At 44.1% G+C, this 15,101-nt stretch overlaps 1 protein-coding gene across 1 annotated transcript in view; it reads right to left on the bottom strand.

Annotated features, from left to right (window-relative positions):
* Positions 1-14,632, bottom strand: part of LOC141997361 (interferon-induced GTP-binding protein Mx1-like) — a 28,435-nt gene extending 13,803 nt beyond the window's left edge. The window contains exons 1-7 of the mRNA XM_074969693.1: positions 14,553-14,632; positions 10,371-10,467; positions 6,873-7,065; positions 6,187-6,324; positions 5,082-5,236; positions 3,294-3,432; positions 1,741-1,939 (exon numbers count right to left, since the gene is read on the bottom strand). Coding sequence (XP_074825794.1) covers positions 1,741-1,939; positions 3,294-3,432; positions 5,082-5,236; positions 6,187-6,324; positions 6,873-7,065; positions 10,371-10,439 — 893 coding nt within the window. The 5' untranslated portion in view covers positions 10,440-10,467; positions 14,553-14,632. The remainder of the gene's footprint in view (positions 1-1,740; positions 1,940-3,293; positions 3,433-5,081; positions 5,237-6,186; positions 6,325-6,872; positions 7,066-10,370; positions 10,468-14,552) is intronic.
* Between the last annotated feature and the right edge of the window lie 469 nt (positions 14,633-15,101).

Genomic DNA, 15,101 nt, shown 5'->3' on the forward strand with positions numbered 1-15,101 from the left:
GTTGGGGCAGGGACTTTGGAGAAGGGGTTGGAATGGGGGCGGGGCAGGGGTGGGGAAAGGGTGGAGTTGGGGCGGGGCCAGGGGGCGCGAGCACCCACCAGCGCCAGGGAAAGTTGACGCCTATGCCTTCAACAACAGCTGAGAGCAACTACAAATCTGGCTGCTCTAGAGACAAAAATGAAAGCTCTCCCATTGTTCTTGTGGAACTAACAATAAAAAAGTAATTAATTAATAAGCATTTCACTCTGTCCCTGAAATGGAAGAAGAGAAGCAGAACACAGGTTTCTCTTCAGAGCAGTGTGGCCTATTGGATGGAGCACTGAACTGGGACTTGGAGGATATAGATAGAGCTGGGTGAAGTTTTCCATGCAAATCTTTTTTTTTTTTTTTTTTTGCTGAAAAATGCAGATTCAGGTTCGCTGAAGCAATTGATGAATTCAGGTCAACTTTGGCAAATTGTTTCAGTCAAATAAAAAAAGAGTCTGGAAATGTCAAAAAAAGAGAAATTTTTGGAATTTTTGTTTCAGAAAGATATTTTGTTTTGAAATTTCACTCAATTTATTTTAAAAAAATTATAAAAGATTAAAAACTCTCCAAAATAAAATGAAATATTTTGTTTCATGTCGAATGTTTACAACTCATTCATTTTGTCAGGAAAAAAAATTGGCGACGGAATTGAAAAATCAGTTATTTGCACAGGTCTAGCTTTCATTTCTGTTCCTGACTTTGCCATAGGCCTTCTGGGTGATCTGAAGCAGGTTGCTTCATCGTTTTCTGCCTCAGTTTCCCCATCTGTAAAATGGAGATGATATTGAGCTACTTTGTAAAGCGCTTTGAGATCTACTGATGAAAGTATTATTTTGATGCCGATTATGACATCGTCTGTTCTTGGGAAGAGGAAGAAAAGAGGATTTTAGGTCTGTGGATAGGCCACTCATGTGGATTTATGGAATTTTGTATGGTGCTCACACACCATAACGATGAACAGATTTTTGTCTCTGATAATAGAGATTAGCTGGTAGCGACAAATGAAAAGATGATATTTTTTTATTCAGGCAGCTGGGTGCAGACAGGACTGTAGTTGTCTTTTGCTCTGTAATGCCCAGGCTAAGTGTGCAACCCGATTTGAGCTGCCTCACATTCCTGGCCGGGTCTAACCAGTCATGGGTGGAATGCCTGCCTACGCAACATCTCCTCACCCCCATTTAAATCAATATTAACACCGAGAGTCACATTGTTTAGCTAGGTCCTAAACTACTCCAACTACAAGGGTATCAAAAGTCTCCGTGCCATTGTCAGTGAACTACTTCTATTCCTGAATGAGTGAATTTACTCTGTTCCATATGCACAACAACTCAGGGCTAGACTGTGACTTCAGGCACAATGCTAAGCTAGGGGTTGTGTGTAAGCTGCACCTTCCCAGGAGGTACTATAACCCAGAAACACACCGCTGAGTCACAATTTCTCCCCTGCTTCCGCCTTCCCCTCAGCAGGTGGTAATTTTCTGATGGCCATAACCACAAGCGAACTCCGGACTATCCTGGCCAGTAAGATGACAAAGCCAAGGCCCACTCACCTGCTCCAGTTGGGGTGTAAGCAAGCAAGTACCCCTACTTACTCCTGTGTGCTTGCATGGATGTATAAGGGCATGCATTTACTCACTTTTCTGTGATTTTTTTTTTAAACTCTTAACAGGGAAAAACCTGTCCAATATTCAGTGTGTATTGATTTTAAAGCTACCTAAAATATTCATGCTCCTCAAAGAATTCTCTCTCTTTCTGAATTGCAGAGGCCAGTGTCAAGTTGTCATGGATGTCCTGCTGCCCACGACATTTAACAATCATGTAGCCCTTCCTTAGGGGGACACTGAGATTTCGGACGATGTCAACGACATCGCTCTCAGTTCCTCTGTCGACCAAATCGGGTTTTGTGAGAATCCCTGTGAAGTAACAAAAGAATGATTGTATTTAGAGAGGTGACACACTTTGTAGATGGAAGCACCACTCGTGCTTCCACAGTTAGGACTGAGTTGACTTTTGCATTTAAAACAGGGATCCAATCACTTCATTATATATGCTGTATTTTTCATATCTTTCCCCCCAAAATCACAGCATTTACTCTCTTTTTAAAAAGAATTTACAAGCAAATTGGTTAGTTGATGAATTAAAATTATTTTAAAATGGGTCCTTAAGACATTTAACACTTAGTGTCACAGTATCTGATATCCAGAATAATCTCAATAAAGGAACAAAACAGAGTTTTCACCATGAAAGAAAAAAAGACAAATTCTAATGTGTCTTTAAAAATCAGTTTAATCTAATCTGGGGACACTAAAATGCCTCAGTCATAACCATATAGCTTTTCCATGGCGTCACTACAGGTCAGATTTAAGGTTGTTTGGGTGCCTTACCTGTGGATTTCCATACCCTAACATATTTGTATTTCTTCTAAGTGTAACCTTATATCTGAATTTCCTTGGTTTATAATGCTTGGTTTTTGGATAATGACATCAGTGTAATCTTTACTTACTGTAAATTACTGATCTATTCACCCAACCTGAACTCCATCTTAACATAGTTTTAGTCTGGGAATGTATGTGTGTGTATATCATTATCCACACACAGGGCCAGATCCTCAACTGGTATAAATTGGAGTTGCTCCATTGAAACTGAGGATCTGACCCACTGTCTAATATACATCTTTTTGAATACTTGATGTTTACTACCTTATTAATGCATTATGAATGTAGCACACTTGCACCTATGTCCTCTTTCCATAGATTTCTGTATACTACACTATATATTTTAAAGAACTTGTGAGGGCCTAAGTGCCATGGAGTGCCCAGGAAAGGACTTCCACATGAGTATATTCTCCCTGGAGAGTCATTAAAAGAAACTCCCAAATGATTCTAGGCTCACAAAGTATCAGAACAGACAATTGCAGGAACATTTTACAGAATAGGATAACACTCATAAATTCAGGGGAAGGGGTTGGTCACTCCTTTAGCCATTTTCCCCTAAAGCAGTTGTGATTTTTTTTGTCAGAAATTCAGATTCTGAAACAAAGCATGGATAGGAAAATCCTGTGTGGATTTCAAATGATAGCAAGCCCATCACCAAAATACAAATCTCTCGTTCCTTTGCTGCTTTCCTAGGATTCTTTTAGCCACCTGGGTAACTGGTAGAAAATGCTCAACCTCTCCAGTGTTTAGTAATAAACATTCTTTGCAAGTACAATGACTTTTCGCACAACACAATCCCATTTTCTTTTTAAATATATGTATCTTTACTTACCTAGAGTTCTCTCCCCCTTAGGATCCACCTCTTTAGCCATTCTTAGGGCCTCTGTAGTTGCAATATCCACATTACTTGGTACAACTACCAGATTTATAGTTTGTTGCTTACAAATATACATTTTAATTAGATTTATGATCTGTAATGAAATAAGAAATGTAATAAAAGTTTATTACTTCACATAGGCTATGGTAGGTAAGTCCTATTACAAGTGGTAGGTTTGGTTCTTCCAGATTTCATAGCTTTCAAAGGAATTTATTTAGCTACCCCCCCCCACCTCCTAATGTGGTTATGCCGACTGCATAATTGCCTAGGTGCATTATGGTGTTTTTTCACTTGCCTCAAAGCACTGAGTACTGCCGGAGGCATGGGATAGAACTTAATGGTTCAGTGGTTTGGGTCCAGTACTGCAAAAATCGTGGTCAGATTTGATAGCATATCATTAGTATTACAGATGTGACTATGGGATGAAAACTTACATGAGAATTTCAGAAGAACACAATACAGCCTGAAATCTTATCATCTAAAGGTAAAATTAAACGTGTTAATAAACATATGTAAACATACTGCATTTGACCAACTTGAACAACATTGTTTAAAAGCACAGAATAACATTTATGATGGTCTTTATTGTAATAGGTTTACAAGTCCAAGCAGGTACACTTAGAACTGAATTAGGAATGATTAAGCAACATCAAATTTTGGCTTTTTATGATGCTATTGAAAACTTGAAGACAACAAGTCTCACAATATAACAGTTAGGCCCAGATCCTGAGCTGCAGCTCAGGAAGTGGATGTGTGCAAATGAGTTTAACACACTTGTGTATCCCCTCAGCCTTGGGGCTGGTAGTCAGTGGACTGATACTGAGCATAAATTAGGGTAGCCTCAGAGTTGCTCTATTTTATGCCAGATGCCCATGGCCTCAGAGGACCATGACTCTCAGGGGTTGCTGGGGCATAAGGAAGCCCTGAGCATGCCATTTTCAGATGTGCACCTTCTTTTCCCATGCATTTAAAATATTGTTTTGAAAGAGACAATGAGAAGTCATTTGCCTCAGTGTAAATGTCAGAGGGTCATTACAAAAATAAAAACATTAGATCAAAAATTTCAGTGAAGCCACAGAAAGTAATTTCTGCAGGCTGACTATCGTCCTCATCAGTGTTTGAATCAGACAAGCTTTCTAGAGCATCCTTCTTTCTTCCCCAGAAATGCAGAGTCAACTTTTGGGACACCACTAAGGATGTAAAGATCAGATGCCCTCAGCTCTGGGTGAGTCCAAGGGAGATTTTGAATGGACAGAAAATCTAACAACCACCTTCTCCTTCAATTAGAATAGAGTAGGGAGAGGGAAGGAGGGAAAATAAAAAGGAAAGATGGAGGAGGATTAATGGGGATGGGCAGGAAAGATAGCGGGATTGGTGCCTGGAAAAATGACCTTCCTGGGGGCCAAAAATCCCTGTAACCAGCTCCGCTGAAACCTCTTCAGGGTGAACGAACGCACATGCACGCACACACACAGTTCCATTAGAGCACAAAGACATTTTCAAACAAACACTCTTGTCTACAAAATCTAGAGTTTTCCCCCTTTTGGTATATGGCACATCCTTCTCAATGCTAGCACTTCCTCCACTAAAACCCTAGTTTGTTATATCTTACTTCTTCTTGGGAAATTACATATCTGTCTGTTCTGTGCCATCATTAAACAGAAGATTATGCAGATCAAGACACCCTAATCTCTTTTGCCATCATTTACCAGTTTCCCAGCCCAGAATTGCTACATACTTTACCTGGTTTCCAATGTCTTTTGGCTGATTCCCCACAGCCACCCTCGCAATCCCTGGCAGATCAATCAGTGTCAGATCTGGAACATTCGGGGAGCTAATTTCTAGGGAAATTAATTCTTGGCTAATGCCCACTCCTTCACCAGCCATTGCATCCTGGGCTAGAGGAAGGAGACACAAAAGCAAAGATTAGATGCTTGTCATGGAATTTAGACTAGAAAATAATGGGGATTAAGAAAAAACCTATTGCTAAATTTATTTCTATAGAAAATGTGGTCTCAGAAAAGCTATCCCTTCATTTTAGCTTTGAAAGAAGATTTATATAGTATAAAATAATAAAGATTAGTCTTCATTTTTTATACTGTAAAGGACAACAATATCTAAGACTTGGCCCAGGGAATAGCAAATATCAGCCCCAAAGAACAGTGGAGTGCTAAACCACAAGCTTGCTGCTAATCTGTCAGCATCCAGCATAAGTGTATGTCTGGTTTGAAGCACAGAGTAGAGCTGGGTGAAATTTTTCACACATTTTTTCAAGCGAGAAATGTAGATTTGGTGACACCAAAACATTTCACAAATTCATGTCAATTTCACAAAATGGTTTCAGCTAAAAATATGTAAAACAAATTTAAAAACAAAACGAACTTCCATTTTATTTCAAAACCATTCAAATGGCTGATATCAAATAAACAAGTTTCGAGTTCGTTGAAATGAAATGTTTTATTTGACCTGAAACAATTTTTTTTCCAATTCACTGACAATTTTCAGTTTGACCCAAAACAAGATTTTTTTTTTTTCCAAAATCACCAGTGAACCAATCAATTTGTTATTTGGCCAGCTCAGTAGGGAACCCACTTGCAGATATTACCTATTGTAAGCACTATGCACACTTATGGAGCTACAGGAAAGCATAAGTGATGATAATGTCTTAACTAGGCACAAACATCCAGAACAGAAGAGTGAGAAATCCCCACTTTTTACAATGCCATTGCAAACGCAGGCCTCAATCCTGAAATAAACTCCTGTGCCCACACAGACATCATTGCAGAATCAGGGCCACAAGGAAATACAAGATTCAAAGTATGTTATTGACGTCCCGGGTTACATTTACCTTTCCTTATTTCTTTTTCCACTTCTGAAGGACCATTCAGTTCTTGCTTTATCTCCAAGTAAGTAATTTTTCCTTTCCATTCCTGTGTGTAATGCACTTTCTTCAGTTTGAGCTCTAAAGGACATCTGGTAACAATACCTATCAAATTAAACAAACATAAAGCACTAGTCATGTATGAAGAATGAAACACGTTTCCCTCCTCTTTGGAAGCCACTGAAATACCAGCATATTGTCCTTAGCTTATTTTCAACATGTATCGTACTACTACTGCTTTGCAATTACACAGTAGTAGGGATCAAATGTAATGTTCATTGCAATAGTAGTCTTTCCACTGGAGTTCAAGGACCTGTAGAGTATGCTTTTTGTGCTCTTCATCTGAAGAACTGAAAGCTCATTACATAGGTGTGTAAATATATAACAGTTATCCCCATTTTGAAGAAAGGGGTACCTGAAGATCAGGGAAGTGAAGTGAGTTGTACAAGGTCACTTGAGAAGTCCTTGGCAGAGCTGACAACATAGCCCAGGTTTCCTGCCTTCCAGCCCCATGTTCAGTCTCCCAGATCACAGGCTCCCCTCTCCCCACCATTTCAAAGCAGTCCTCCAGCACCCTTACAGAATAACACACCACTGTGACCCTAGGGAAATGTCAGATTTCTGACATGAAAAGCCGAGAGGTAAATTCTTACCACTGCCTCTAGGAAGAGCGACTCCAGACAGGGCTTCTAGAACCGAGCTTTTTCCAGAACTCTGGTCTCCAATCACTGCAATCGCTGGCAAAGCCAGGTCCTTTTCGACTCCGAGGGCTCTCAGGGAGTCAATGAGATCAATACAGGGACGAACCTTTTCCTCATACTGACTGCACAAGGAGTGTTCTGCTTTCTAATTTAAAAAAAAAAAAAAAAAGCGCTTATAAATGGAAGAAGGACCTTGACCTCCAGTTTCAATAAAAGGTCTCTACAAATATAGGCACAGTGTCAGTGATGAGATACTGTGACACCCAGTACTCCATGTTCACCACTTTTATAAGGTTATGATATATTTTGTGCAAAGTATGCCTTGAGGTATCATTTGAACATTCATTATCTGCTGAATATGATTATCCTGTTGAAATATGTGTAGCAACATTATGTGTAAAGTTATAAGTTTCTACTGTATGATTCTTACTGAAATATGCTGTAATTCTGGGTAACACCCACAAACCAGTTTCTCAGAGACAAAGACACACTGGCACACCAGCAAGATGTTAAAAAGTGATCACCAGCTTAAGCAGCCATTCTCCAGCATGGGAGAAGGTATAAATAAGAAATTTACATTTTATCTCAGAGACGGTTCAAACCGCACACATACAGGAGCCTGTATGTTTGCACCCCAGGGGGAGGAGGGTAATCCTCAAAGAGGGAAGAGGAGTATAAAAATGAGAGACAGTGACTGCCACATCACCTGTCCTCCTCCTATCTCTCTGCTCACAGCATCAACAAATTCCTGAAGGACATTGAACAGGGGGAGGGATCTCAGGTTGGAAGGAGACCAAGCCTGTGAAATTTACTGCAGCTTATGGTGAGACAGACTTTTTTGCTTTTATAGTATTACCTTAGTAAAGTTAGGAATTAGCTTGCATTTTTATCTTTTTATTTCTTTTTTAACCAATTTGACTTTTATGCCTCATCACTTAAAATCCATCGTTCTAGATTTAATAAACTTGTTTTATTTTGTTTTATCTAAACCAGTGTATGTTAGGATTGAAGTGTTTGGGAACTTCTACTTGAGATAACAAGGCTGGCGCATAACCATTTTCCTTTGTTGAAATGACAGACTATATATGAGCTTGTACTGTCCAGGAGGATACTGAGCAGTAGAAGATGCATATTTCTGGGCAGCCAGTTTAGGACTAAGAATTTGCTGGTGTCACCCTGTACGTAATTCAGGAGTGGCTTGCTTGAATCATTCCTATAATCCAGTGGAATGGTTTTGCATGCTAAAAGCTGTGTGTGAGTAGCACCAAGGGGTAGAAGCTAAGCAGTGTAAAAGTCATCCCAGGCTAGAGAACTGGGTGGGGGACGGGGGACGGACAGCTGTCCAACAGTCCAGATTGTACCGTGGAGAATGTCACAGGTACACAGCATTATGCCAGGAGTTTTTTTTGCAGCAGTGTGCTATAAACAGATCTGTAGTAAAAAGAGTGATTGCCACAGTGACGGACACTCTGTGAGACACTAAAATACATAATATTGGGAAGAACTGTGTATTCCATATGTATTGTGAAGAACAAAACCCACATGTCTCAGCGTGTCTGGTTGGGAGACTACCTCCCTCCTTGTGCCATCCCTGTTGCAGTTGAAATGTATGGAGGTGCTTCAGCTAGGCCCCCTCCACCTCAGGATGAGACAGTGAGGAGGCTGGCAGGGCCTTTTCCACGAGGACCGCTTCTCTTTGGAATGCGCCCTGCTCCTCCCAGCTAATTGGTTCAGAACAGTCTAATCTGTTGATATTCAGAGCATCTTGGAAGGCTCATCTTCTTAAGAGGGCTGGTGAGGCAAGGACGATTGCTCAAGGGGTGGGTGAGGCATGGGGAAAATGGGGGAATCCTTTTAATCTATTTCATCGTTCTTGTCTGTGAGGTTGCTTTGTGGTTTCTCTTTGTATTGATTCCATTGGTACTAGTGTTTTTAATTACCATCAGAGATGCCTAATGTAAGAGACCCCGCACTTACCGGCCTCACACAATCCCCTGCCTGAAAGCCTCCCTGCTCATACGCCAATAATTATTTTAAGGTATTTCTCTCAAATTCAAATTCAATTCAATTCAATTCAAATTCAATTCAAATTCAAAACAACTCCAACTTTGAAGGCTCATATGGAGATTTGGTGGCTTTTTCTCCACCCTTCTCTGATGAGCTTTCCTAACTGACGAGGGACATTATAGAAAGGTGGCACACACTTCTTCTAGTGCATTACGCTGCACAGTGAGGGGTTCGAACACTGAGGGGTTCGAAGACTGTTAGGCAACCTTCAGAAGTGCCCACGGTTATCGTCATCTACTAACTATTCAGCTGCCTGAGTGAAATGAGCTGGGGATTGCTGTCCAGTCCCCGACTGGTGTCCACCCCTACAAAAGCGAACACCACGACGGTCACGGATCGGTTCCCTAGTTAGCACTCTCATTGGAGGGGCCTAAGTCGGAATGGCCTTAGAAACTGAATGACTGTTTTACCCTGAGAGGCAGTCCCTGCAGAAAAGGGTTGGGATACTTTGGCAAGGCCTTCTGGGGAAATGTATGTTGCTGCTGTTGGTGCCCACAGGTAACTCTTCTGTGGCTAAAAGCATTTCAGTCACTAGGGCTGTCATTCCAGCACCTTCCACGAGCACTAATAAGAATTGACAATACCGTGCAGTTACTGCACATACCAAAACGGAGATTTTTTTTTTTAAAGCAGATACCCAAAGTGAGCCTGAAGACTCAAGCATTTTCTATGTAGAATTAATTGCATTTCTCCTACACAGCAGGAAAATAGCAAAAGTTATGAAATAACATGCACTGGGACTATTAACATTTAAAGCTAAATCTGGGCATGCCCAGTGCAGGTGTGCTGGGGATGTGCAGGGACAGAGGCCCCCTCCCCCTTCCAGAACACCCACTTGGGACCCTGGCAGAACACTGAGATTAGTCTCCTGTGAACAGCAGTAAGAGAAGAGGGATCGCTAGCACAACCAGCACAACTCGAGGGATTGTGACCAGACTGGTTGGTGAGATGGCCAGGGCCCTACCTTCACTATTTGCCCAAGACCTTCTGGTAGCAAGTCCATTGCAACTTATGCTAGCAGGTGCTAGGACTGCTATTCAGCATGCTCCTTTCCCTAGCGCTCCCTCAGGCATTCGGCCTGCATCAGCTCTTCACAAAAGAGAACGTCCCAGAGCTTCTCTGCTTGGAGGCACAGCTCTGCTCCCATCTCCTAAGCTCTCCAGAGAGGAGCATGTACGTATATACATAATTCTCTCAAACCTGGTCCACTGACGACGAAACCAATGCCCAATACTATACGTGTAGTTAAAAGAGCAGATTTCAGTGGAGCTATGCCCACAGCACACCTGCCAAATATCTGGTCTTGTATTTCATCAAAATGATGGCTGTATAGTCCTTGCAAATTTTAGTGTATGGTCTTCCAAATATATGTGTGCCACTCACCTGTGCATTTTTATTCACCTTTGGAGATGGGGGATTTTCCTCTCTCTTGACGCTCTTCCCAGACATCATGCTACACTGGAGTCTTCAGGATGTCTTCCTGGGATAAAAATCAAGTCACTAGGCCATACGGAAAATATGGCCACATTTCATAATCAAAAGAGCATTGTTAATTTAGCTCATATAGCAATCTGCTAAGATCTTATTAGGCCAAATACTCAGCTAGTGTAAATTAGGATAGCTCCACTGAATTCAAAACACTAATTTACATCAGCTGAGGGTGGATCTAGCCCATTGTCTCCAACCTTACTGGACTAAAAGAACAGAAGTGGAGTAAATATTTATGTTCTAATTAGTTCTACATAAACTGTTGTTACACAGCATACTTCGTTTTATAAACAAGCTTTTGGGCCTACTGCATGATCTTAGTCCCCCAGAATGATCATGCTTAACCACTGAATAATACTGAGCAACTCTATCCATTATCAGCAGTGTCTTGGGACGATCTTAGGTTCTTTTATTGCTTTCTCCCCATAAGATATAGTAAACTAGGCCAAAATTAGGACCTGTAGTAAGAATCCATATATCAAGATTTATGGTCCACGCAAATACAGTTAACAGCACCAGCCATCATGATCATCAAAAGAAATAAAACATTTACTTTGCAGCTACAAATGGGTTTTTAAAAAAGCTGGAAATACCATAACATTCCTATTAACAAATCTCAGTTTCTTTTGACAAAAAATAATCACACACACACACAAGCCATCGCTTGATGCAATAAGGACTAATAAATCTAAAATTCTTAGCTATATTGAGTTATAGCAGTTGAGATTCTGCCCACCTCCCCTCTCTTTTTTTTAAGAAAGCTTACAAAATATATTTCAGTATAGTTAGTAAAGAGTTTTTCTCAAACATCCTTAATATACATCATGTTGTCTATTCATTTCACCTAGATTTTCAGAGTTGTTTGCAGTGACTTCTGTGCTATTTCCCTATAATCCAGATTTCTGTCAGATAAGTCATTTGCGTTCTCATACAGTAACACCTGCTAACATAAGTAATTACTTAAAGAGAAAGAGAACCTTTACCTGGCTATACGCTAGGACTATTTCAAAACTATTAACTCTTTTAGGATTGCCAGGCATCCGGTTTTCTACAGGAACGCCCGGTCAAAAAGGCACCCTGTTGGCTCTGGTTGGCACTGCCGACTGGGCCATTAAAAGTCTGGTTGGCGGCACAGCAGGGGGCCGTGGCTAAGGCAGGCTCCCTATCTGCCCTGGCTCTTTGTGGCTCCTGGAAGCGGCTGCCAGGTCTCTGTGGCCACTAGGCGCGTGGGTGGCCAGGGAGCCTCCGTGCGCTGCCCTCGCCCAAGTGCTGTCTCCACAGCTCCCATTTGCTGGAACTGTGACCAATGGGAGCTGCAGGGGCAGAGTCTGCTGGCACGAGGGCAGCACACAGAGCCTCCCTGGCCACCCGTGCATATGGGCAGTTTCTCTCAAATGCGGACATTGTGGCTGCAGCCACCAAGGGGTTTTCCTGTGGCCACGACAGCCTCCTGCGGGAGGGGGCAAAGCAGTGGCCCCTCCCTGAAGCTCTGAGGGGCAGGCTTCAGCCTCCTCCCCATCAAAAACCTTGGGGCTCTGGCAGTGGGTTCTGGGCTTCAGCCCTCCCACCCCTGCTCCAGTCATAAGGCTCCGGCTCTGGGCTTCAGCACAGGGTGATGGGGCTTCAGCAGTACAGGCCTTACCTAGCACCATGGTAAAGAGGCAAGGAGGGGGGTGAGCGGCCACGGAAGGGAGCTTGGGGCGATGGGGCCTGGGGGAGGCAGCAGGGGCCAGGGGAATCTGTGGAGGCCCAGGGAAGGCAGCAAGAGCAAGGAGCACCAAAATACAACTGTACATTATTTTTATTATTGAGCCTGCAAAAAACCCCTACATAAATAAATTACAATGATTTGGACACGTATATGTGCATATTTATAAGTTTTTCCTAAAGCTAATTAAGTATTTTAGGAAAATTTGTTGGACCGGCCACCAAAAATGTTGTTGTGAAAACCGCTGGTCTAGGGGCCGCAGAGACCTGGGGGCAGCTTCCTGGGAGCCGCAGTAAGCACACTCTGAATCCCATCCCATAGCACGGAGTCCCCTCCCAGACCCAAACTCCCTCCCAGACCCTGCATCCCCCCACGTCCCTCCCAACCCCAGCCCTGAACCCCTCATCCCCGGCCCCACCCCAGAGCCCATACTCCCAGCTGGAGCCCTCACTCCCCCGCACCCCAACCCCCTGCCCCAGCCCAGAGTCCCCTCCCACACCCAAACTCCCTCCCAGAGCCCACCCCCTGCAGCCCCCCCAACCCCAGCTCTGAGCCCCCTCCTGCATCCCAAACCCCTCATTCCTGGCCCCACCCCAGAGCCTGCACCTCCAGCCAGAGCCATCACCCCCCCCACCCCAACTCCCTTCCCCAGCCTGGTGGGGGAGAGCGAGCAACGGAGTGAGGGGACATGGAGCGAGTGGGTCAGGGGTGTTCGGTTTTGTGCGATTAGAAAGTTGGCCACCCTATGTCTTACTTATCTCCATCCTTCTTTTCTCTGACAGAACTTAGGGAAACTAAACTAACAGCCGAGCGCTAGAATCTTTGACTTCCAAGAATATTACCTTTATAGTTAAGGACTAGTCGTTATCTTTTGCCCTGTTATTTTTTAGCCTACTAGCAGACAGGGTACTATTTAAAGCAAAACAGAAAATTTTATATTATTCCAGTGAAACAACCACTACGCATAACAATTTATTCAAACTCTTGCTTCAGAGCCCTACGCAGTGGCTCCTGTAGCCTGGGCCCCCCCTCGACATTGTGGTGCCCTACGCAGCTGTGTAGATTGCGTATGGGTAAGGACGGCCCTGCGTACCACTGCCAAATGGCTACATATGTAAAACCCAATCTCTCCTAACAGGACAATTATCGATATGAACTTTTAGGTTATTTTACAAGCGAGGAGAGGTACAAAGAGCTGTGGTAGAAAATAAAGAGTCTCCTACTTACTGACATCTGACTTATTTCAGAAAGTGTGCATCCGACGAAGCGAGCTGTAGCTCACAAAAGCTGATGCTCAAATAAATGTGTTAGTCTCTAAGGTGCCACAAGTACTCCTGTTCTTTTTGCGGATACAGACTAACACGGCTGCCCCTCTGAACGCTGTCAGAAATCTAGTGACTGCCATCCAAGCTCTTTTTGGGGTACGCTGAGCTGGCCAGATTCGGATACCAATGACGCTGGGGGGGAGGGGGGAACGCGACTGAACTCAGGTTTCAGAGGAGCAGCCCTGTTAGTCTGTATCCCCAAAAAGAACAGGAGGACTTGTGGCACCTTAGAGACCAACACATTTATTTGAGCATAAGCTTTTCTAAGCTACAGCCCGCTTCATCGGACGCATGCAGCTGCGCTCCTCCTGAGCTCCCCTGGGGTTAGCACCAGCAGCACCCAGGTCACTGACTCGCCACCGCTGCCCGGGCAGCGCCGCGCGGAACCGAACCGCGGCAGCCGGCCCCATCGCAGCCCCGCGGTGCCCCGCCCGCAGCGCGGGGCGCCCCCGCCCGTGGCACGAGCGCTGCCGCGCGCCCAAGGGAAGGCGGCAGTTCCCGCTGGCCACGGCGGTGTCTGCCCGCCTCGGGGTCTTTGCGCGCCCGCCGGGCCTTCGCCCAGGCTCCCCGAACCCCCGAGAGGCGGCGGCGGCGGCGGCGGCAGGGGGAACGAAGCGTGGCCCGCGCACAGCGCGCCGTGGTTCCCCCCGCAGTAGGAAGCCCTGCCTCTCTCCAGCCGCCAGGTTACCCAGGCTGCGCGAAACCCTGGGCAGCGGCTCCATCCAGTACCCCTAGGCTCTCCCGTTTCAAAATGTCCGCGCTTCCCCCCCCCGCCCCAAGCGTCCTCTTCCCACAGAAACGGCATGCCCCCCTCCCGCCGCCCCGTAACCCTATGCGACTAGTGGAGATTTTACAATAGCGTGCGTTTGTTTTCGTCGAGCGAGAGAAAAGACTTTTGTTTCAGGCTCCCTGGTAGCAGCTCTTGTGCTACCCACATCTGGCTACCAAAAGTAATTGCTCTCTCTTGCAATAGAAAAATCACAGCTATCCACACTGCAGTGGGCAGTGATTCATTGAGCAGGAACATAGGAGAAAGCTTCTTACCTGTTTCAGATGCTGGGCTGAAAGGGGACTTCTAATACTCAGATGCTTTTGGCTATATACAGCGCTCATTAGCTCCACCCAACTTCTGTGACACAATTCAGGAGAAATGAAAGAAACCTCAGGAGCTTTTCTGCGATATAATCTTACAAGATAGTGCCTAATTTAAGTGTACAGACATTGCACTGGACAGAAGTGATTTGCAGTTTGTATTTATTATACATAATTAAGGTAGCATGAGGCAACTCTCCCCCCACCCCAAGAATATTAAAGATAAATAACTAGGGTCAATTTCTCTTTGATTGAAGATGCTGAGTAGGGTGTCTAATTTTTAATATTTGACTGATCTAGGTCCTAATTCTCCAAATGTACCGTGCATAGGCAGTCCCCTGCATCTTACCAGAGCTCCACTAAAGTTCAAGAGACTCTTCATGGGCACAGGAGTTATAAGGTATGTGGATGCTGCAATCACAAGGTGATTTGGGAATTACACTTCCCTGCCTCTGTGGAGACAGACCCTTAAGTGTGTATTGCATATTCTACTCCAGCTGT

The sequence above is a fragment of the Natator depressus genome, chromosome 1 (assembly GCF_965152275.1).
Source record: "Natator depressus isolate rNatDep1 chromosome 1, rNatDep2.hap1, whole genome shotgun sequence".
Classification (NCBI taxonomy): domain Eukaryota; kingdom Metazoa; phylum Chordata; order Testudines; family Cheloniidae; genus Natator; species Natator depressus.